The sequence below is a fragment of the Pezoporus wallicus genome, unplaced genomic scaffold (assembly GCF_028554395.1).
Source record: "Pezoporus wallicus isolate ANWC-B61680 ecotype Strahan unplaced genomic scaffold, APGP_CSIRO_Pwel_v1 contig_3952, whole genome shotgun sequence".
Classification (NCBI taxonomy): Eukaryota; Metazoa; Chordata; class Aves; order Psittaciformes; family Psittacidae; genus Pezoporus; species Pezoporus wallicus.
The window spans coordinates 10,200,097-10,222,969 of NW_026635034.1; the positions used below are offsets into that span (position 1 = coordinate 10,200,097).

General features: G+C 37.5%; 1 protein-coding gene across 4 annotated transcripts in view; it reads right to left on the reverse strand.

Annotated features, from left to right (window-relative positions):
* Nucleotides 1–22,873, reverse strand: part of NEDD4 (NEDD4 E3 ubiquitin protein ligase) — a 58,383-nt gene that overhangs the window by 24,260 nt on the left and 11,250 nt on the right. For 2 of the 4 annotated variants that reach the window (XM_057398071.1, XM_057398081.1), the window contains exons 1-2: nt 13,399–15,886; nt 335–385 (exon numbers count right to left, since the gene is read on the reverse strand). In XM_057398071.1, the coding sequence (XP_057254054.1) occupies nt 335–385; nt 13,399–14,901 (1,554 nt within the window). In that variant the 5' untranslated portion in view covers nt 14,902–15,886. Of the gene's footprint in view, nt 1–334; nt 386–13,398; nt 15,887–19,445; nt 19,500–19,943; nt 19,983–20,899; nt 20,979–22,570; nt 22,645–22,873 lie in introns of those variants that run through there. The other 2 variants (XM_057398091.1, XM_057398061.1) reach the window with 2 other exon arrangements.

Here is a 22,873-nt window from a genome sequence, read left to right on the forward strand (position 1 = left end):
ATACAACAATTTCAGTCTCTTGTCTTCAAGACTGTTTCAAACCTTGCGTTTTTATTCTTGAAAAAGCTCAAAGCACTCCTAACTCCTGTAAGCAGCAGAAACCAATATCTAATCACAAGGTAACCTATATTTTCTGATGAATATCAGCACTAAAAAAAAAACAAAACCTAACAAATTCACAAAAGAAAACCAAAACAGAAAACCCACAGAGCAGCAGAATTTAATCACTTGTATTATCAGTAAGGTTAACTTCCTTAGAAGACAAATACTGTTACATACAGAATCATTTTTCCCTTTCACAGTTGTAAAACAAAAACAAACAAAAAATACAAACCGGTAACTGATAAAGAGGAATATCCACTTGCCCAAGAAAATCATCTCGAGTCTACAGAAAATAAAAACAAACAAAAAAACACAGAAAGTTTAAAGTTGCAAAGTGTTTTAAAAACATTGTTCCAAAGCCCTGATAGCACAGTAATGCTTGCTGAGCACTTAAAGACACTCTTAAATTACAGACAGTAAGACTTCTGCTGTACAGAAGAGTTCGGATTGACTCAACACTCAGAGACCTGGACAGTTCAGCCTTCATCAAAATAAATGAGGATTGAGAGAGCTGGGGGTAGAGATTTAGACAGAGATTTAAATCACACAGAATAATGCTAATCAAACAGGAGAGAGTTGTTCAGCATCAAGACCACAACTATCAGCATTCCCAGTAGAAACATTGCCCTGAAGGACCCTCCTCTTAGGAGCACCTGACAATTTCTGTAAGCCTAGGCACCTCTTTATACGGCATACATAAACTTTTCTTTTTCTTTTCAAAATAATACAGCTATATGGCTAAAAATGAGGGAAAGCAAAAATAAGTTTCATCTGTGATAAATGCTTTGGAAGTTCCAGAGCAATTCCAATGGTCCCAAAGCCCGGCAGCAGGAGCTTCAAGTCTGTCATTTTCTCTACCCCCCTGCCTGACATCCCTGTTGACATTTGAAAATGCACTAAAAAGCACTGCATCCATGAAAAAATACCACTTGCCTACACACATTGTGGAGTTCAGTTTTAACAACTAAAATCTGAAAGATTCTGCCCCGACTTGGATGCCTGGACTATCTGACTACAACCAGACTATGCCTCCAGCAACTCTGCAGCCTGATTCCCTCCAGCCTATGCTGCTGTACCTGGGGAGGGCCTGACAATACCTGGTTATCACTGTACAGTTCACTTTTGATCACTGATTTTTGTCTGCTAAGGAAATTAAGATTTTAGTAATTCACGCAGGTAATTTCAGTATTTGCCAATAATCACTGCCAACAGCCCAAGTACTTCACTTGACTCCTTACTGCAGTACTGAAGCATATGTTGTTTCAAGTTCAGTTGTGATCTGAAAGGCTTTGCAACCCTTCACCAAAACAGGAAGACATATTACATGGGTCATTTAACATGAAGGCGTATCACTGCCTGTGTGCTAAGATCAAGAGGGCATGAAATTTTTAAAAGGTATGTATAAGCCTATGGCATTTTCAAAGTCTGCTCTGTATCAAGACAGTGTTTCTTTGCATTGGCAGAGTAAGAAACTGTAGAAGTCATCAACAGCGTGTATAGCCTGTGTACATCCTCTGGGTTTCTGATCTTCCTGATTTTTCCAGCTAACAGAAGAATTGGTGCCTGTTCTTTCCCAAGTCTGCTGGTGCACCACAAGCTTTTAATCAAACTCATCACCCAAGGATCCTGATGGCCTTCTTCCACAAAAACTTTCCACTATGAGGCTCTGCATCTCACTGACACCTATTCCCTTCACCTTAGGGCCTCTCACTTCTCTTCCAGTACAACTATGGTTTTAGTTTTCAATGACAATGTTCTAAAGTATTAAAGCTCCAGTCCAAGCCTGCTCACTTTTTGTCCCATCGAAGCCATTCTCCATTCAAATAGCTCTGACATTAATGGCTACAAGTATTTCTTGAAGCAGTTCTTTCTCCTTTAATAATTCTGGTACCTTGTTCTTTAGCTGTGTTCTCTTACATTTGTCCATTTCATCTTTAAATTATACATGTATATGGAGAACCAGTGTCTCACATCTGTACAAAATTGTTATACCTCCAAAAAAGCATAACCAGTCTGCAGAGCTTGTCATAGATGATAAGGTGCTAGAAATCTAGAGACGCACCTTCAGACTGAATTTGTAGCATGTACGTCTTACATTCAGATTTGAAGGGGGAGTGGAAATAAAGACAAAACACCCACGTTTTTACTTCACAAACTCATTTGAAATAGAAATCTACAACAGGTTTTCATACCTGAAGAGTCTGAAGCTTCCCTGAACTACTGAAGGAAAACTTTCTGTATTATTACAGACCACAAGCTTCTGGAAAAATATAGCTATCATTTTTGCCTATGAGGTTCTTTTTAAAATGGCACGGCACATACCTTAGACATGTTAAAAGGCTTAGTATTTGTAAAGTTCCTGGCAATCCTCAAGTGGAACATGCCTTTCAAATAAATTACTGGAATGTGGGACAAAAGTCTGCTGTATTTCAGAAAACCTCAGAACATTGTGTTTGTTACCAGCATTATTTTAGTACGGGCTCCGCTCCTGTTATTCACTTTATTATTCTGCTGCCTCTCCTGCTATTTTTAGCAGAGCTAGCCTCGATAACCAACCTTTAACAGTACTTTCTCCTCCAGCCAGAGAGTAAAATCCTCCAGTGGAGGATTTTTGTTGACCTCCAAACAACTAACACATAAATCAGATAGCAGGAATGCTCTTTAGCAATGTGCCTCACTGTGACAAGCTGATTAACTGCCTTCAAAGAAGTGCCAAAGAACCTCTGAAATAGACATCGCACACATTAACAATTAAATGCCAATGGAGCTGAAATTGTTTGGATCTCCATTTCATGAGAGCAGGCATCACAGTTTTTTCGAGACGGACAAGTGGGTCAGTTGTTCTCGTCAACTTCTAATTTCTTAACAGCCAGAGAACTCAAACTTTCTGCTTGCCAAACCGTAAGTGCATAAACCTTAATTAATGATAGAGTACACTAACAAAGAGGCCTTTTAGTTTTCTGATTCACTGGTTTAGTCTATATAAAGTTATTAAAAACATGTGAGGACAGACATCTACTGTATACAATTCATTTAAAGAACTGTAGTGCAATGCCAAAGTGAATGCTCAAAAAGGAAAAGCACCAAATATAATCCAGCCCAAAACTCATTTTCATCTATTTTAAGAATATATACTTAATATGCCTTAACAGTTAAGATTTTGGATTATTTTTCTGCAATTTCCATTAGAAACTGGATAGAAATAGATTTTAAACAGACATGCTTATCTGAGTCACACACTTAAGAGCAGTACTGAGCACATTACCTGCAATTCATCATTTATGTTTTAATCTGTAAATTTATCAATTTATGTTTTAAGACAGTTAACTGAATTTAATGCTTTTTTTAATTGCTGGATTCATCACAGTGCCTTCTGAAACAGCTCTTGTACAGGACCAGGGTGCTGAAATAAGAGATATTTTCTCTACCAACTTGTGTGACTGATTTTTGTTAGTATTAGTGCATGAATTAGAACCTAAGTATATTTCCAGTCTTTTTCTGGCTAAACAGGCAGCGTGTTGTGCCTAAGCCGGCCTTCACACAGAAATCTACAGCAGTATGGCCAAATGAGAAAGCGTACCGCTTTTACTGGAGGGAATATAAGTATCAATTCAAATTGAAAAAACAAACAGTGATCTGGACTATCGCTGCTTGAGAAAACAAGAGCTCAATAGACTCCTTATAAAACCAACATTCTTCTTGCTTAAACACCCAAACATCAACATTAGTTACAAGCTTGATGAGAACGAAAAAAAAACCCGAATAACTTTCCTAAGCTACACTAGCAACTTGAAGAATTTTTCTTCTCATGCTGTGCTGAGCATATTCTTTGGTTCTCTTGAACTCTAAATCAAGAAAAGTGAATTTTCTTCCATAAAATACTGCCAGCATGTGCTATTCATCACGGGAAAATAACAGTTTCAAAAATGCAAAATTCAATCATCATGCTAAGATCTTACCAAGTTCTCGGATTCCAAAAGTAATGTTTCTATCTTGCAAAGTGACATAGTTTGATGCGTGGAATTCATTACAGACTCATGTATTTTTAAGGGGGAGAGGCAGAAGGTGAGGAGAATATTTTTAATGGTATGTAGGCACTTCTTTTTAGTTGTCACCTATGGCCAACTGGGTACAATACTGAGACATCAGAACCTATCAGCATTGTCAAAATAGAGACAATACGTACTGTTAGATCAACAGCTATTATGCAACACGTGTTTCTGCAGGACCTTCAGCCCTGCCAGCTGCTTCAACAGCAAGGTGTCAGTGTAACATGCCTCAGCAGTTTCACCATCTGTTTAACAGACAGCATTTAGAACTGACACGCAAGTTCTTTTCTCTAATTCTTCCCTGCTTCAGATATTTTCAGATAACTGCTTCTCTAAAAAGACCAGAGCAAAAGTGTCACCTGTTTCTCCACTTACAGCTTACACTTTTTATATAGAACCAGAACCTTAGAAGTTCATATTTAGTCTACAGTAATTATTACTCCACTGAGTGTTTGCTACTTTGAAAGCTTGCACTATGCTTAGAAGTTTATTAACAAAGAAAGTTCAGATGGCTTGCTTTCCCTTTTTTTGCGTACAAGGATTCTCACATAGGTAACAGGAAGACAGGAAGTTGTCTAATATAACCAAGCAAACTTAAGCACAACATAAACAGAGAACAAGTCAAAAGTTAGTAATGAGTATATTTTATTTATCAGGAATTTGAGTTCCCTTTGTTTTATGGACATATGTGCCAAATAAGCTACCATATAAAAAAAGCAAGAATATCACATTTTATGAAGAGCCAATCCAGATTTGGCCTCCTGTGTTAAACCAACCAAACCTGGAAAAAGTACTAGAAAACAGTACCAAATATTTAATTTGGTAATTAAGTCTGACATCAAGTCAGTTAACTTCGTAGTAGCATGAACCAGAAAACTTCTGCATCAGTTTGCAGAAGCTTTTGTGCCACATCGGAAGACTCCAAATAAAGTTTGGAAACAAACTCATGCAGTACCAATTCCAGGTGCACTTTTACCTTCACCAGTTAACACTGTAAAGCTTAAAATAATCAAAAATATGTAAACCTCTATTGAACATTAAACCACATGTGTAATTTGCTCCCTAAAATAAACATCAGAGACACCAGATATGACAGACGTTAACCTCACTGGCTAATTAACACACCCAGCCAAAGGACTCATAACACAGACAGCTTTTTGTTATTCAGAGCAGGAGGGAACAAACAGAATATAAAAATAAAAAATAATTAAAAGGCAAGCCATTTGCCTCCACAATGCAGACAGACAATCAGAGCATCTCTGCAGCATGGTCTCACTCTGGGAAGTTCATGAAGTCCAATACAGTGCCACATAGATAATAAATCATGTTGTGCCTGGAAGCTGCTTTTTTCCCCATCCTGAATATAATGTTGAAGGGCTGGCCCTGGTGGTACAAGTAACTGACCCCTTCTAAGAAACTTCTGTGAACACGCACCTACAGCAGGGCTGGATGCAGGGTGAACAGCCTCAGCCTACTCCAAAGTTAGTCCAGCAGTTTTCAAAAGCGTTCTTAAAGTCTACTGTTCTGAGCTACTGCTGATCCAAATTCAACATCAACACTAACTCAGGAATTCCCTGTGCCTTCGCACCAGCACTCAGACAGTGGCCACTGCCCACCACGGTGCAGTTTTTCATGCTCTTCTGTGCTCCACATGTGTCCTCAGCCACCACCAATTTGAACAGGAGCCCCAAGCCCTACCTACTGACTTCTTCCAGCTCCAAGCCTACACCTACTGCTGCCAGCCCTAAATGCAGACAGATGACGGGGCTACAGCAGAACTTCCTGGTTTGTTTTAAGCTGTGCTGTGCTCAAGTTATAAATCCTGTCTGTCCAAAACCTGTCTGTGTGAAGTCACCTTGGATGCCTCAACCTCTATAACACAAACCAACTACAACACAAATAATCCAACCACAATCACTTTACAACAAAAGCAGTATCACAATTTATTTCAGATAAGCTCAACATCTCTTACTAAAGTCACATTACACTTCCCATGAGTTTTATTGGCCTGTAATTTACCACGTTTTAACCACTTTGGATTTGTCCTTTATAAGCTAAGTGTTTGTCCCAAACTGAACTTTCTAGAAACAATGATTACTACAAGAACTGGCTAAGACAGAAACTATTAAAAAGTAAGTAAAGTTCATGCTAAATTCTGGAAACCTTTTTCTTTGAAACGCCCTTGTGCTTTCACGTTTCCGAACAAGGTCTTCTCTCTTATGCCAGGGAAATCACAGATTGCCAGAGAAATCATCCAGGTCTAAAAGAATCCAGTTCTGTGTCTCTTCCCACATTCCTCTTACTCAGTAGCTGCAGTGTCCCATTTGCTTTTTAATATGCCCCGACTTCAATTACTCCAGTTCAAGTTTGTATGTAATTTCAGCCAGGAACTCCCTGATGTCCTCCTTAAATTCTGCTTGCTTATGTTACAGTTGATACAGTGGCCCAAGGTCTAAACTATAACCACATCTATCCGTAGACTTGCCAGTTTACCACAAACTGCCGCAACGAAAGAATAAAGTTAAAAAGAATAATGTACTCTCTCGAAATGGAGATGATTATGGATCCATAAACTAACACTGACGTGAGCTACAAACATTTTATTGGCTGTATTCCCAAATCAGCACATCCTGTTCATCACAGGGAGTGAGGAAGAAAGTTCACTTGAAACAGAGACATTTGAGAGAAATGTAGAGCAGTCTCCTTCAGACAAAGGTGAAAGTCAGTTGTAAGCAATGACTCCCCTGGAAACGCCAGTCAGTTTAGCTTGCTTGCTGGCTCAGTCTCTGAAAGTCATCCACTTCAGGAAGTTGAGAAAACACGTGTTAAACACAGCACGGTGAGAGAAGAACATGAAAGAGCATTTCTACCATTTGATCCTAGGTGGCTGCAAGGGCCGAGCAAGCACCAAAGACCTTTGTAGTGAGATTAATGTTCTGTGAAGCTTTGTATCCTTTCCCTAATAATGGCCAAGAGCAGATGCTGAAGGAAATAATGAAAGCAGCAGTTATGAATAGTACTTCCTCTGATTTATCCCCATTTCTAATGGGTATGGGGTTACAGACTTTCTGATCCTAATGTTAAAATATATATTGAGAATGTAATACTCTTTGATGGATCTTTCTTCAACTTATCCAACCTCTTCCTGAAATCCAGTTCTACTTTTTGGTATGTACATCATCTTGCAGCAGTAAGCTCAGCAACACATTAAGAGAACGCACTTGTTTTATAAGAGTGGATTCTCCGTTTAAATTCACCCCCCCATGAACTATCATTTTATAAAACTCCTTTAATACCACTTTGCTTTACTCCCCTCTTGCCCCATGCTAAGAAACCCTTTGCGCAGTGTCTCCTCACATACAATTTAGCCAATCTTGTGACCACTCTTGCTATTTTTCTAGCTTTGTTACACGTTTCCTAAAAAAAAAAAAAAAAAAAAGGAAAAAAAAGCATGCCATGCACATGTGGATTTGTACAACTGCAGAAAGGTGTTTTTCATTTTGTTAGTTTATTCTTTTCCTAATAAATCCTAACCTTCTGTCTGCCTTTCAACTGTCAACAAGATTTGAGCTGACATTTTCCACAAGTCACTCACCATGGCATAAACCCCTTCTGGCCAGTATGGGAGTGATTACCACGCCTGCATCCCCAGCTGGTTTTCCACTGTGTACAGTATTTGGCAATTATCAACACTGATTTTCAAATTTCGTTTCAAATTTCATTTTGAAATTTCATTTCGACTATCTAGTCAGTACCATGAGATTTTCTGTACTTTCATAGGTGAGAATTCTCACTTTAGTTTTAATTAGCGGTCATGAATGAGGAAGCTTTTTATCTGCGCTTTATGTCTTCAGAGTATTTTTCAGAACTTCTGCTAAGGGTTCTTGTCAAACATTTTTACAAGCTCAGTGTCCTGCATTAACCAGCTCGCCCATCTTTGCTTACCTTGAGTTTAAGACAAAACGTCCTTTTCTGAAAGCAGTTCCCCCTCCTTATAAACACAAAGCATGCCATGTGCCTACTGAATCTATTCCATGCGCTTTTTCTTCCAGACTGGCCTGTTGCCTGTAGATGCCCTTTTGGTCGTTTTAAAGTGCCAGCATAATACTCACCTTCCTTCAGTAAGAAAATCTAATAGGTTGAAAGATTATTCATTATAGTTAGTATTTCAACAATTTTATAGCTGAGCTTCTTGACAATTCTTGGGAGGATACCTGCAGGTGCTATTAGTTTGTTAGGGCTTCTGTCTTACACTGTCATGCTTACAAAGACCAATTTCTACATCACCACAACATTTTCCAAGAAATGTTTTCGTTTAACCCAAACCATTAATATAACCTCTCACAGAAAACAAAAATAATCTACTACCATGGCCTCATATCTGAAAGCCTCCAAGTTACTGGCTAGTCACGTGTAAAAGGAAGAGTATCTCTATCTTACTTTGGGAACAAGTTTTACTTTAACACATTGTTAACTATATACTGAGTCTTAAGAGACAAAATAACTATAGCTTGTGGCTATATTAAAGCCACACAAGCAATGCTTCCCATTCTCTCCTGGTAGATGAAAAGGAGATGAAACAACCTGAAGGCTGGATAATTTAAATATTTATCTAAGCCGTTCAGGAGGTCTGCTCTGCATGGTTTTGCAGTTTTAGTTTCCACTTTTGTTAGCATGAGAAACCTACCCAAATGAGTTCAGCTGCAGGCTATAAACACAAAGAGGTTAATCACAATTTCTGCAGAGTACAGTCTAATAAAACTACCTTTAATGTACACACAGTGTTTGCTGGTGACTACAAAGTGCTCAGGCTTTGATTTACAGGGTTATTCAAGTGTTCTGCCCTGACACTGTTCCTTACTGCATGATCATATTCTGAAAGTTACATATGGTTCACTGCCTCCAAATACAAGTTGGTAAAACTGACAGAAAAAGAACCTTTGGGATGGAGCCGATACCAAGTAACATTAACTGCTTCCTTTGCTAATTCTTCCACGTGGCAAGTGTTCGCAGCTAGTCCTGGCTGGAAGGTTTATCACATCCTTTGTGTGTAATCTTTTTCTCTCCTTGAAGAGTAAAGGCATGAAGAAATGTGGAGAAGAAGCCATAACAAAACTCTGCAATCGAGCAAGATGGACTTGTATTTAAGCAAATACCTAAAGGAGGCCTACAAGAAAGCTGGAAAGGGACTTTTTATAAGGGCAGGTATGTAATGTAACATGTTTTAAGATCCTTCAAGATGCGCAATACTAAAAAATATGAAAACTTTTAGGTGATGAGGTTATCATAGCACAATAGCAGAGAGAAATGACAATCTGTGCTTTGTCTTGTATTGCCTCTATAATCTTTTGCTTCACCTGCCCCTTTTCCATCTCACTTCCTTTTCCCAGATCTGGGACATCAATCCCCATCCACGTGGCCCCTTTACTAAATAAGGAAAGATGGAGGCAAGCCACAGCTGTCTTCCCCTTCTCTTGGCACTTCTCCCTGGTTGAGCCATTATCATCTGTGAAGGATTTTTGCTAAGAGAAAAGCTCTATACTTAAAGAGGATCCAAGAGAGAAGACAACTTCAGACTATTCAGTGCTAACTTGTGGTGCAGCATTTATCAAGGGAATCGGTACCTTCCAGGCCAAGTTCTCAGCATATTCAGAACAGTCCCCTCAGCATATTCAGAACAGCTGGGAAATAAGTTAGAAAAGAGAGCCATCCTCACACACATTTTGTCCAAAATACACATTTAGTACTGAAAGATCCAAGTAGCATCTCCTTTTACAAATACAAAAGGCAGAGTTCCAGAACATGGTAAAGAAACCCAAACTTGAGAGTTCCAGCTAGAGGTTTTCTTCACACAAACCTGACAGTAGAAAAAATGTTCTGCTTATTCTATACCACCTCTGAAGGTTTTTTTGCTTCAAAAATGTGCATTTCATTCACTGGAGACAAACCTTTACTACATTATTTGTAAACAAAAGGACAATAACATAATGATTCCCTTAATTGTACAAGAAATTGTTTTAAAGGTACACAGTTGCTGAAACAGATTTGCAAGTACATTTATATACTTGCAAATACATTATGTAATCAGCAGCGATACTGATGGGGAAGGAATGGCTGATGTCAACAGGGATGTCAGCAAAATATTATTACACTTGTGGAAGAGATTAACACAGGTTTTGTTTGTTTTTTTAAGCTTATTTATGGTCTACATGAAGTGGAACTGTAAGTCACTGCTTCTGCTCTTCTCTGTACCCCTTGAAGTTTAGAGGTCTAAGATGACATGCAAACCGTTTCCTTACTTGTACCTTCCCAATTCACACCTGTGATGTCAAAGTGCTTTAGCTGCAGATTTATTTCTACCCTTAGCAAGAGACAGATGCCCTGAGAAAACACTCAGAACAGAAATACTAAGTCAAGGGCAACTGTCAGTGCTGCAACCATGAACTACCTCTTCCTCCTGCTTCGCATAAGTGAAATTCCACCATCTACTGCAGAATCTATTCAATGTGTTTCCAGTAAAGTTCAGCAGTTGTATGAGGGCCATCACCATTCCACATTCTTCAGTTTAATTAAAAATAATCCAAGGGCAGTTGTCACAGAAATGGAAATGTGGGTAGGGTTGGTTTGGGGGGGATTGTTTTTGGGGTTTTGTTGTTGTTTAGGGTTTGGTTTTGTGTTGGTTTTTTTTTTTAAGTCAGCCTTTAACAAGCTGTTGATTATAGAAAGCAGGAAATCTGATACAAGGTGGCTGAAGGCTAGTAGCTAGGCATGTAAGAAAAGAATGCATAGACCTTTTGCTGCTTCAGACTCTGGAGTCCCTGGCCAAAGCACTGATTTGATTTCATGACTGCTCTGCACAGATAGCTGACATTACTAAATGCTACTCCAGTATCAACTTGTTAAATTTGAACCCAGACTCAGCATATCAATATACTAGGCCAGACTAACTGGAGTCAAGAGAAATATTTTGGGAGTTGTTTATTTTTAAATGAGTCACAATACACCACGATAATTAACTGGACTATATAATTAAACGATTGCCATAGAACCTATTATATTTGTCACAAAGACAAATAGTATTTATCTATTTTATTGCAGTGACTTGCTGAACTGCTATAAAGTCAACCATGCTTTTTTGCTTGGTTTGGTGTGAGAAGCTTTTCCATTTTTTGATAACAGTTTAAGTAAAATCAGTTTTTATAAAATATCCTCCAAGGGCCATTTCAGGACTAAAAGGTTCCTATGCCTGTTGCTGCATAAAGAAATCAGAAACAAGTACACTGCCATAAACCCTTTTGTGTCCAGTTTGTCTGATGTCAGATGTATGTAGACATGGCACAAATCAAAATATTTGCAAATATATGAAAAGTACAAGAGAACCACAACAATTTGGGATTCAGACTTTTTTTTTCCTGGTTTTTTTTTTTTTTTATTTTTAAGCTTCTCTCTCTCATCTTCCAGTGAGAAGATAAAATCTTAAGAATTCAGGAAGCTTGAAACATGCTGCTACAGTACCACAGTAAAATGCTCAACTACCCACAGAAGCATTCTGTCAAGCACTTTAAAAACTTAAGTCTCCTTAGATTTAATGCCAATTCATTGTAAACACTGCTCCCAGGAATTGAAACAAACTATTGTCAGTCCAGTGCCCTGCAAGAGTTTCTGGAAATGTTTGCCAACAGTTTAGTCCCTGAACTTAGAGTCTATTTAAATTGCATTTATTAAAAATTCACTCAGTATTAACATATAAAATATCTTGCATATCAACTGACGTTAAACCCAGAGGAGAGAAGTGCAAGTTGCCGAGAAATGTACTTGAAGTGCATGACTCAACGTTTCGCTTTTTACAATATGCTTATTAAAAATAACTAGATCCAGGCCACTTAAATTACATCATAACCTGTTTGTGCTTATTGTGGAAGTCACCATCAAATTCACAGTTTGATTTTAGGATGAGGAATCACCAAACAGTATCCATAATGATTACCTGTGATCCACTGTGATTTTTATCATGAAGCTTAAACACAGATCACAGTTATACAAGAAGAAAAGCACATTTTTCTTCAAACTCTTTTCAACCAAAAAGCGATACAAAACTCCTAAGAAATCAAAAACAGTAGAATCACCACACACTTTGGGCAGCAACTGACTGAAAATTACAAGCTAATACCTCCAAGGTAATTGTACTTCTAGTTTAGAAAGGGGCTGTCATAACTGTGTATCTTTGGCATAAAGTCTTTTGCTTAAACAAGCACGTTAAATTATAGTAGTGTCAATTCATAGAGAATGAGATCTTAGAACAATTCCAGTAAACATTAATTGTTGCACTTTTATCAGAATTCACAATTAAAACTAACATATACTAGTCAGATCATTCAGGTCTTCACAATGTTATTTAAACAAGTCTTAAAATCCACATTTCTTGTGGCTTATGCCTCACTAAGAAAACAAACTGCCTGAAGAGTTAATAAGAGCAAACACACTTCTGCAGTTTAGTTGGACACGAGTTTCATTACCAGAAAAATACATTTAATATAAGCCTTCCAGACCCAAGTACTATAATTTGAACAGCAATGTTGTTGGGAGAGGTATTAGGTTACAGTGTACTGCTCAGGCTGAAGCAGTGGTTGGAAGGAGAGGGAAGAAAAAACGAAAAAGAAAAAAAAAAAAAGAGAGGAAACTCTGAAAATTCCTGTGGTTCAGGGTGTATGCAGAAACAAATGGTATTTACAGTTTCTCTGCTCAAATATTACTTATTTTTAAACCTACATACAAACTGTCATGTAAAATAAAGCCTATATGAAATAAACCTAAAAGCCTCTACAGTGACACACTCATTTTGAACCATTTTATGTAATTTCAGTAATTACTATTAATTTTCTGAGAAGTTGCGTATTTAAAACTGTGAAACTTCATCTGAAGTTTAAAGAATTCCCATGTCCACATAACTAGACAATAAAATTCCCCCGAGTTCATTTAAACAGGAAATTATTGGTTCTATATATTAAGTATTTCACTGTAAGACCTATTCACCTATGCTACTGTGTGTACCATATTCTAAGAAACAAATCTAAACCCCAAATGTTACTGATAACATGAAAACTTAACTTCCTAATGGTGACAGCTTGACACCATTAGGAAATTCTGAAATCACTGCATCTAAGTCTTGACTATGAATTTTATTATTTTCTAGTTAAATTTCAGCTGTAAAATACTATCAAATTTTTCTATAAACCAGAACACTTACCTTATGGGGCCTCCACAAAGAAGTACTAGACATTTCCCTTTTAGAGGTTCCATATCTTTTCTTAACAACAGTTGGTTTTCCTTCATTCCCAGGTTTGAACTGTATGTGCAACTGAGATGTCCTTCCACTATGACACTTGCTGGATAAACAGCAAGAAACTCTTTGACGTGATCCTTCCAGCGAAACACTTCTTTGCAAAACGTGGTGGGTTTTGCTCATCTGTGCATTTGGTCTTTCTAGTTCATTTATATTAATCTGACATTCTGGATCGATTTTTGAGGGTAAACATGCAGATGTGCTACGTGCCAGTTTTAAGTGAGGGTATTTTGCAGTGGAGTTCAGATTTAACTCTGGACTGCAACAGCCATTAACCATTTCACTGCTTGATGCAAATGCTCTTCGAGAGAGATGAACTGAAACACATGGGAAGCCATCAGGTACTTCTTCACAAGTTGCCTGTTTGGAACTGTTCAAAATTTGACTTTTGTCCTGTAGAGACGGATTCAAGTAAAGCGGTCGAATGTCTCTGACTTCGTCAGAAGAGCAAACTGTTTTAGACAGTCGAAGTCCATTGACTGCTGTCGAAAGGAATCCTTTGGAAATGGTTTGATCTTCTTTTTGTGCCAAGTCACTAGGAGAAATAATTAGTTTATGGGATGTTTGATAGGACCCTCTATGTGGTAGTTGACCTGAGCTTACTGGTGAAGCTGGAGGAGTACTGGAAGGACTCCTAGGAAAAATAACCAGTGATGAACAACGTCGCAATGGAATTTTAGTTTTCTTCCTTACTGACAAAGCATCTTGGTCAAAAGCAGTATTATTTCTACACAGACTTTCTCGAGATGAGCTGCTCCTATAGGGATTACATTTGTTTGCAGTGCTTCTATATGAAGAATCACCATGAATACTACTACAGAAAGTACCATCACCTGTCGAAAGAGTGCCACTACCACTGTCACTGATGACACTGTTACTATATGAACCTCCATCACTTGCGGTACTTGCACATGATCCGTAGTCACTGCCAGCACTGCTGAACGATCCACTGTCACTGGCTGCAATACTGCTAAGGCTGCCATTGCACAGAACAGTATTGCTCAGAAGGCTATCATTAGATCGATGATCAACCACAATTCTAGCGCCACAATTTCCTTCATTAGCAATACCAATGAATGAAGTGTCTTCACCAGTAGGTTCAGCATCACCAGCCCGAAGACATCCACTATACTTTCTAGACTGCAGGGAAATGTGCAGTGAAGTGCTCTTTTTTATTTGCAGTGAAGAAACAGTTGCACTTTCCTCTTGATTAATTACTTGTGGCATTACAGGTGCATAAGCAACCTGTCTAGGAGTCAGGTTCATTTGTGTAACATTAGGTGCAGAGTTCTGCAGCTTTTTGAAGTACATACAACTGTTACTATCCAAAACATCTTCAGAGGTTTCCGATAATGGATCTGTGTTGCTTCTTTGGGTAGCAAAATGCAATCTTAACCGTCGTGCCATTTGTTCTCATTTCCATGCATGTTAGCAAATGAAACCCACAAAGATCCTTCAGCAGAAATGCTACAGGCAGCTGCACAGAACCTAGAGCTAGTACATCACAGCAGTAAAAGTCCATAGAAGTTGCAGTCTTTGACCTAATTTCTACAAAATACTAGTGTTAAAAAAAAAGCCAACTGTACCTCTTGAAATAAGTCAGCGACTCGTTGAACTGCAGTTTCTGGACCGTCTTTGATGGCTTGCAGTCAGAAAAGCATTCATTTACAAAGCACTCATGTTCCAACGACCTCAGCTGCAACAACTCACAAATACTACTGACCTTGTTTCAGTTATACCTTCTGTAATTTGCATAAATGAATACAATAATAAACTTCCAGTACTTCCAAGTTTAAAACAGCAACTCCTGCTGCAGCTGCATGAGCTGAGTCAATGTGTCCGTACTTTCCTCAGCAGCGTATGACTACTAATATTTTTACCCATAGGTTTAGAATTACAGGAAGTTGGTAGGAATGAAGTCCCATATAATTGAGTATCAAGTCTAGGATTCAATTTCCAAATAGTAACCATGCTAGCAAACTGCTGAGGTCTGAATTATGCATAAACCAGGGAAATAAGCCTCCTTCCCCTTAAAAACAAAATAAAGGAAAAAGAAAAAGAAGGCTTTCTGCACTATTTAAATAACACTTTAAAGAAACCTGGTTCTACCTCGCAATCTACATGCTGTGACGCAATCACACTTTCTGAAGATTTGCACGTAGTAAAACCTCTCCTGCCAATTAATCTGTAATTTTCAGTGACGTGCAACTGAATTAGAACCACTAAAAGTTACTCTGATTACTAATTCAGAATTTGTTTTCCACCTACCACTTCAACCTTTTATTTTATACCTTAACCTTTCTATAGTACAGCTATTAAAGGTAGAGAGAAACAAACTATTCTTACAAACTGAACTACCTCTTGTTTGCTGGAAGACCACAATAAACCAACATTCACTAGAGTTCAATACGGCATGTAAATACATAAGCAGCTATGCATATTTTAGCACACAAAGCTAAGTATGTGCAGAGAAAAATATGATTAGCCAGCACAATTACAGAAGCAATTCTGCATCATTAGATACAAACTCATACATTCATACATTCATGGGTATTTTTTGTTTCGGTTTAATTTTTATTTAAAACAAAAGCGATCAGCATGTCAAGAAGCCAATATCCTGTCAACTCTGGCAAGAGTAATGGCATTGAGAATTCCTGCAAAATGTTTCCCTGGCTCCTGTTGTCTGATAAGGTCCTTTGCTGGCACCTAGTGGGACTTTGGAAAAAAGACAATCTTGAATGCACCTTAAGTGGGATTTTTTTTTGTTGGGTGTTTGTTTGTTGCGTGTTCGGTTTTGGTGGGCTTTTTTTTGACTGGGGGCGAGGGGGGTGACCCCAAACATGTGGCTACAAATGTACTTTTGAATACAGAAGCTACATATGATGCAGTACTAAATGCTACTGCACTGACACGAAATTACTTAGCGCTGCTAAGAAAATGCAAACAGAAGAGAACACTAGGCCATTTATACTTTTATAGGTCATACTACCAGATTTTTTCTGCTCCATATTTATTTAACCTTTACTGTATTTTAAGCTAGAAGGCAGTAAAATTAACATTTATACCTCCTTCCCCAAAAAGAGCCAAGAATCAAATTCACGGTACCCTGTTTGCAAGTAACAAATCTGTTTTCTAATGATACTCCAGGGCTTACTTAACCTCTGTTACCTGAATTCCATTATTAGAATGCAGCAATAAATGAATACTAGCTTATTCATAAAAAGCCAACAAATACAATAGCTCATTTATTTCATTATGCTTTGCCAACTGGACTTCTTCTCATGTTTTATGTTTTAGGGGGGCTGGGATGGGGGGTGAAAGGAAAGGAAAATACCATAAAAGATTCTTTCGGTCTCAGTTTCAAAAAGTTATATTTGAAATTTAAGCAATATATATTTAAAAACCAAACAAACAAAAACCAAACACACAATCAACCACAAAACCCACCTAAGATATGCAAGTGAAGAGTAAATAGATGTATTTCTTAAAGCTTCTTTTCTGCCCAACAAATCAACCCTTTCTCCCCTAAGAGGTGATCCAAAGTGTTTTTCCAATTTTAATAAAGAAGTCTCTAACAATAAACTGATATAGTTTGGTAACTCAGGCTTAAGACTTAAGGGAAGTACCTCATCTCATCATGTCACTCTTCCTTAGCTGGAACTGGGTAGGTATAGCCAGCCAGCTACAGGGTACTTAGTCAACACAAGATGGCTTTTAAAATACAGAATCCCATCTTGCTGAATTAGAATATAAATAAAATAAAACCAGTATTTTTTTCCTAAGTACCAATAGTTCCATTCAAATCTTAACATCATTGACTTCTTCAGCATCAGGAGCTGATCTGGCACTTCTTTTGAAATACACAAATATGTGACAAGTTATTTTAAGACAGGAAGAGACAGAAAGAAGTCATCCAGTCCCTTCCTGCACTGGTCCATCTCGTAAGTAATCTCACTGTTCTTCCCAACAGATTTTTCTAATGCATTTTTAAAGACAACCATCGCTCAGGATTCCACAAACTGCTCAAGCCCTTTATTTTACTAATGGTTTGCAACAAACCCATAGAACAAACTATTTAGTGTAGTGTTCCCTTTACCAAATCCAAGACAGGCAGTATTTGAAAAGTTTTAAAGCTAATACAGAAAGATTTAAAACTCCAGTTGCTGGTGATACAGCCAGTGCAGCAAGACTTTGCATTTAAACCTAACATCAGACAATATAAGTCTTGAGCCTGGTTTTCAAGAAAGCAACATTTCTTAAACGTAAAAAGCAAAGATTTCAGGCTTGACTTTATTCCCAGCAGTTACAGTGGGGGAGCCTGTCAAAGCTAAACAACAAATCACAGCTAAGGCAACAATTTGACTTATTTAAAACAGCTCAAGACATCTGGGATAGAAACTTAGCGTTTCTGAGAGCAAGCTAAAGAGAAATAGCTAGACAGCCTTTCCATTCACTAAGTGAGGAGGAGGAAAAGATGAAAAATATTGGGGTTATTGTAGAACTATACAGTGACTGATGGGGTCACAATGCCTTGATTTCTAAATATAATCATATACAGGAAACAAAACACCATTTCCAAGTTGATGCCAGTAAAATGTTTTATTGGTTCCTCTCCCCTGAGCAAACAGGCCTAACAACTTATCTACTCTAGATTAGATAAAGAATGCTACAGAATTCTCTTGGTGTAAACCACAACGAAAGCATTGGCCTTCTTCCAAAAAAAATCAGGAACCTGACTTTCTAATCATGCTTCCTGACTTCCAGGCGGTGGCAGTAATGTTCCAATGACTAATGGACAAAGCACTTCAACCTCATGAATACACTGTAGCCCAAGTCATATTGAGGTGAACATCTGAGCATCCTGAAAAATCCTATTTAACTTGCCATGTAGGCCACAAATGCTGACAATTCCCTTTAAATTACTTTTTAAAAAAATAAAAGAAGAGACCATATTTGCAATACCTGGGACAGGTAATACCACCAGTCAAGAAGTAAATGGTTTGGGCACTGTGTAATGCCTATAACCAAGAAACACGCCTCTTCTATATAATTATTCTTGACATTTTGTGTTTATATTTACATACATTTTCATTCACTCTTTGTGACTTTCACAGATACAATGGATTACTGAATATACATAGAAAGCGTGAAGAAAAAAAATAATATTCTTCACAGCCAACACACTATTCAAGCACAAAGAGATCCTTTAGAACAGCTATCAGAATGAAACTGTGCTTGGAGAACAAACTAAAGAACATTCAACCCCTCCTATTAATTTCAAACTACTGCAGAAGGAAAAGGTATACATTCAAGTGATAAGGAATGTCTGTGAAGCAGCCCAAGGATGCAACTGTCATGACTGTACTGCTACCAGCCTTACTCATTTACAATAAAACATACAGACAGAAAGTTAGGGAAGTAGATATCTTCACAGTAAAATGAGCATGGGCAGAGAAGGAGTTTTGATTTCACCAAGAAAATAAATGCATAAGCTATCCCTGTCTTATGACCTGCCATTCAGACAGTGACACCAATGTACAAGATCACAAACCACCATCCACTTGTTAAGTTCTCCAAAGAAAATGCACACCCGCTTTCTTTCCTGCCACTCCTCACACACTGAAGCTGCTCACACCGTGTCTCAATACACCTACTTTGCGGGAAAGATCAATGTTCAATGCAGAGCTTTCAAAATCACTGAAAAATGTGGCCATATCATTTGAAAAGCACTGTAAAAGAACAATGCTTTTATGACTTAAAGCACATCAGAAGATAGGAATAATAATATAACTTCTTCAGAGCATCACAATGTGTGGTAATGGCAGTGAAGTAGGTTTCATCACAGAAGTTAAGGGGGGGCTGGTGTGGAGTTTTTATCCATGTTGAATCCAGATGAGCTTACTTTCATTCAAGACTTTAATATATTGCAATACCAACAGAATGGAACCTACCAAACGGTTTTCATCAAATACTTCAAAAAGGAGTCTGTGTTTCTGAGGATTAACCTGGGTAAAATAAATACGTTAACAGTTAAAATGTATGCCAAATACCAGCATTTGTCTTCAGCAAAATCTCTATGTTTATGAAGGACAAAAGAAATGCTTAAGAACCAAATTAAACAGAAAATCTACATCTTGTTGCCATTCACTATGCAACACATTTCTAATGGAAACAATAAGCTAAGACAGGTGCTACCCCAAACTGTTTTTAACTCCATGTTCATGTTTTTAAATATTCATGGAATAAAGATAACATCAAGACTAAAAATCCAACTCTGGTATAAAAAAAAACATTGGCAAATGTATTTGTCAGAAAAGCAGTCTCTGAACCTTTCTGCACATTAATTATAGACATATTTCCAATTTTAAGCTGAAGTAGTGATAAAACATTTTTCCTAATGTGCTAATATAATATCCAACATCAGTAATAAGGTTACAGAAAACACTTACTCTAAATAAGAGTTCTTCATTCCACTTTGGGTTTAAGGACTGTATGGCAGGGAGTGGTTAGACAAAAGGAAAAAAAAATAAGAAGACAGTATTGGTTATTCTGGTTTTGGTGTATGCTTTGAATCTTTCAAATCTGTTTTATCCCATGTAACAACCCACTTAAAGTACAAAAGCTTTAAGCTTGATATTGCACATAAAAATTATGAACTCTTAGCAAATGCCAAATCTCTCAACACTGTAATCTAGACAGTCCAGGCACAGGTGGGCCATACACTGTATAACCTGCTCAACTAAACACATCTGTCAACTGTGGCTATTTTTAAAAATACCAGAGATATTTTGAACTCTCATCATAGTTAAATTAACAATTTATGTTAATTTAACTATGAATTAACTATGGGAAAATGCACAAGTGATCTTGCAACATAAATCACAGCCACTACCTGAACAACGATTTGGAAGAGTACTTTACCTCTCATGTATACAACTCTTCATTTTTATTTAATCTAACATAAATTGCCAATACTGACTTTTTCTTGCCTATATTCTCAGGAAAGGAGCAGTAGTATCATGGCTCAGGTGGACTGTGCTATTTAATATTTAAACACTACCAATCAGTTTTATGGTTTGAACCAAGATATAAAAGTTGTACAGCAACAGAGATACTTGTATCATTAAAGATCCCACAAAATCAGAAAAATCTGGTTTTTTTCCATTAATTGCACAGTTTCAAATCCATACTCACCTCATCTTCTTTAGTGTTTCTCTACCTTTCACTATAGTTATTGAAAAGACCAAAATAATGCCATAAACATGGAAACAGAGCAGGTCATGGAACATTCCTTTCCCCATTCCGTTCATTCAAGTGACATTAATTCTCATATTTCCTGTAGTATTAACTTTTCCTCTAGAGCCTGATAAAAAACCACCACACCCACAACGATTAGATGGCTAACCTTTTTAATAGTTTTTGTCTGAACACTGGTAAGGACTCCATTCGCCGGATCATAAGCTGTCACTTTCACATATGGGTCACTGGGAGGGGGAAGGAAAAAGATAAGCATGCTGCTGTATATCCTTTTTTGTCAGCATTATCAGCAGTTGTTTTTTTAAAAGGGTTAAATTAATAGAAGCTGTGAAACTAGGAGTTACAGTTACTTTATGAACACCACACACGTTTGTACTTAGTCATTTTCTAAATAGAGATAAAACTTATCTTGACCATTGTTACTGATTATGACCATAGTTAGTAGCTATGCCATTTTATACTCAGTATGTCACTACAATTTGATTCTCTCCCCCCCTTTCAGGGCTCCAAATCTCATGAGCACAAGTTTAATAAATCCTCAAGCATTTCAACAAGACATACCTTGAAAAAAATTGAAACCAGTTGTGACTGAAGAAACCTGAAGCACTAAATGTCTTAGATTTAACAATTTACAACACTGGAAATTGAAGTACTTCTTTGAACATGCAATATTTTTTACTAAACGTTCCCTCAGTTTTGCAGAGTGAAATTCAGTTTAACCTGAATTTTTCTGTGGATGAAGGTGTCCTAATATGGTTGCTTAAAATGGTCTACTGCCTCAGATTTGGGTTTTTCCTTCCTGTGGTACAATAAACACCAGATTATATGAATACCTACTTTTCATGAACAGAGCCAAGACATTCAATTGCTCAAACAGACCAGTAACAAAAGGTGACCAAGACTGTCTGCCACATGGCAAAAGAGCATACAGTTTTCACATATTTAAGTTATGATGAGAAAAGCTGCCCTATTCTGTTTAAAGCACAAAAATTGCGTGTGAAAAAAATACTAAACAGAGACTGTCTGGCTTTAGGGAAAATATGAGTATCACAAGAGATATTTTTCTAATGCTAAGCTCACATAACAATTTTGCTTGAGCTAAAATAACAGCATTCCATACATATGCCAAAGTGGCTGACAGCAGAACTAGTACTAAATCCATCAGTACTTTTCTAGACCCTCTGCACATGGGCCGGAAGAAGTAGCTTTAGTGCAAGCTGAATGCTGCCACTTGCCAATTCTACAAGAGCCTACAAAGCATTTCAATTGCCAGTTCAAAAGTCTCATCTTTCCTGTGGTAAATGTTAGTATTTTGATTGTTTCTTCCCTATGTGTACATACCCAGAGCCTGCGGCCACTGGCATGGGTTTACTACATCTATACAATTGGTGGATACTCTGCAGATAATTTGAGTTGAAATAGTCTTGTTGCTACCAGTGTTTAGTACCATGCTCCTTCCAAGCCTTTAAAGCACAGATGACACAGTTTTTATTATAACTGAACTGTTATTTTAGCTCGGTCTACCAAAAGATATATACGCGTGTCTATCCTCCATGGCAGAACTATTTAACTGTGAAGAGAATTAAACCTTCCCACACATTGTTTTACCAGTGTATAAGATCTGTCCAAGTGAGTCATTGGCAAGAAAACAGGTATCTTCACACTGATATAGTCTCTGATGATTTTATAAGGTCACCAGTTAAAATAGTCCTGATGTTTTTGGAAAGAGACACAGCAGGATTTACTAAAATCTAAACAGCTGTGGAAAGAAAATAAAAAAGCATCTGTCTCTTAATACATTAACAACATATATTCTTACCTGGCTCCCAAGATATCTTTCTTGGCCAGGCCAATTCCAGCTATAATCTTCACCCTGACGATTCGTGTGTTCTCCTAAAATGAAAAAGGACATATTAAAGATGCATTTTTCAGACCTATTTTTAATTTTTAAGTGAAAACAATGCTTGGCATCATTTTGAATCTACACTGAAAGCTAAGAAATGCAGTTACTTGTCTTACAGAAACAGCTGTAAGTTTCAGTAGCAAATTTATTCTGCCTTTACCCCTTTTAATGTCTTATCGCCATCATATCCAGATATATGGATATGTGTTGTAACGTGTA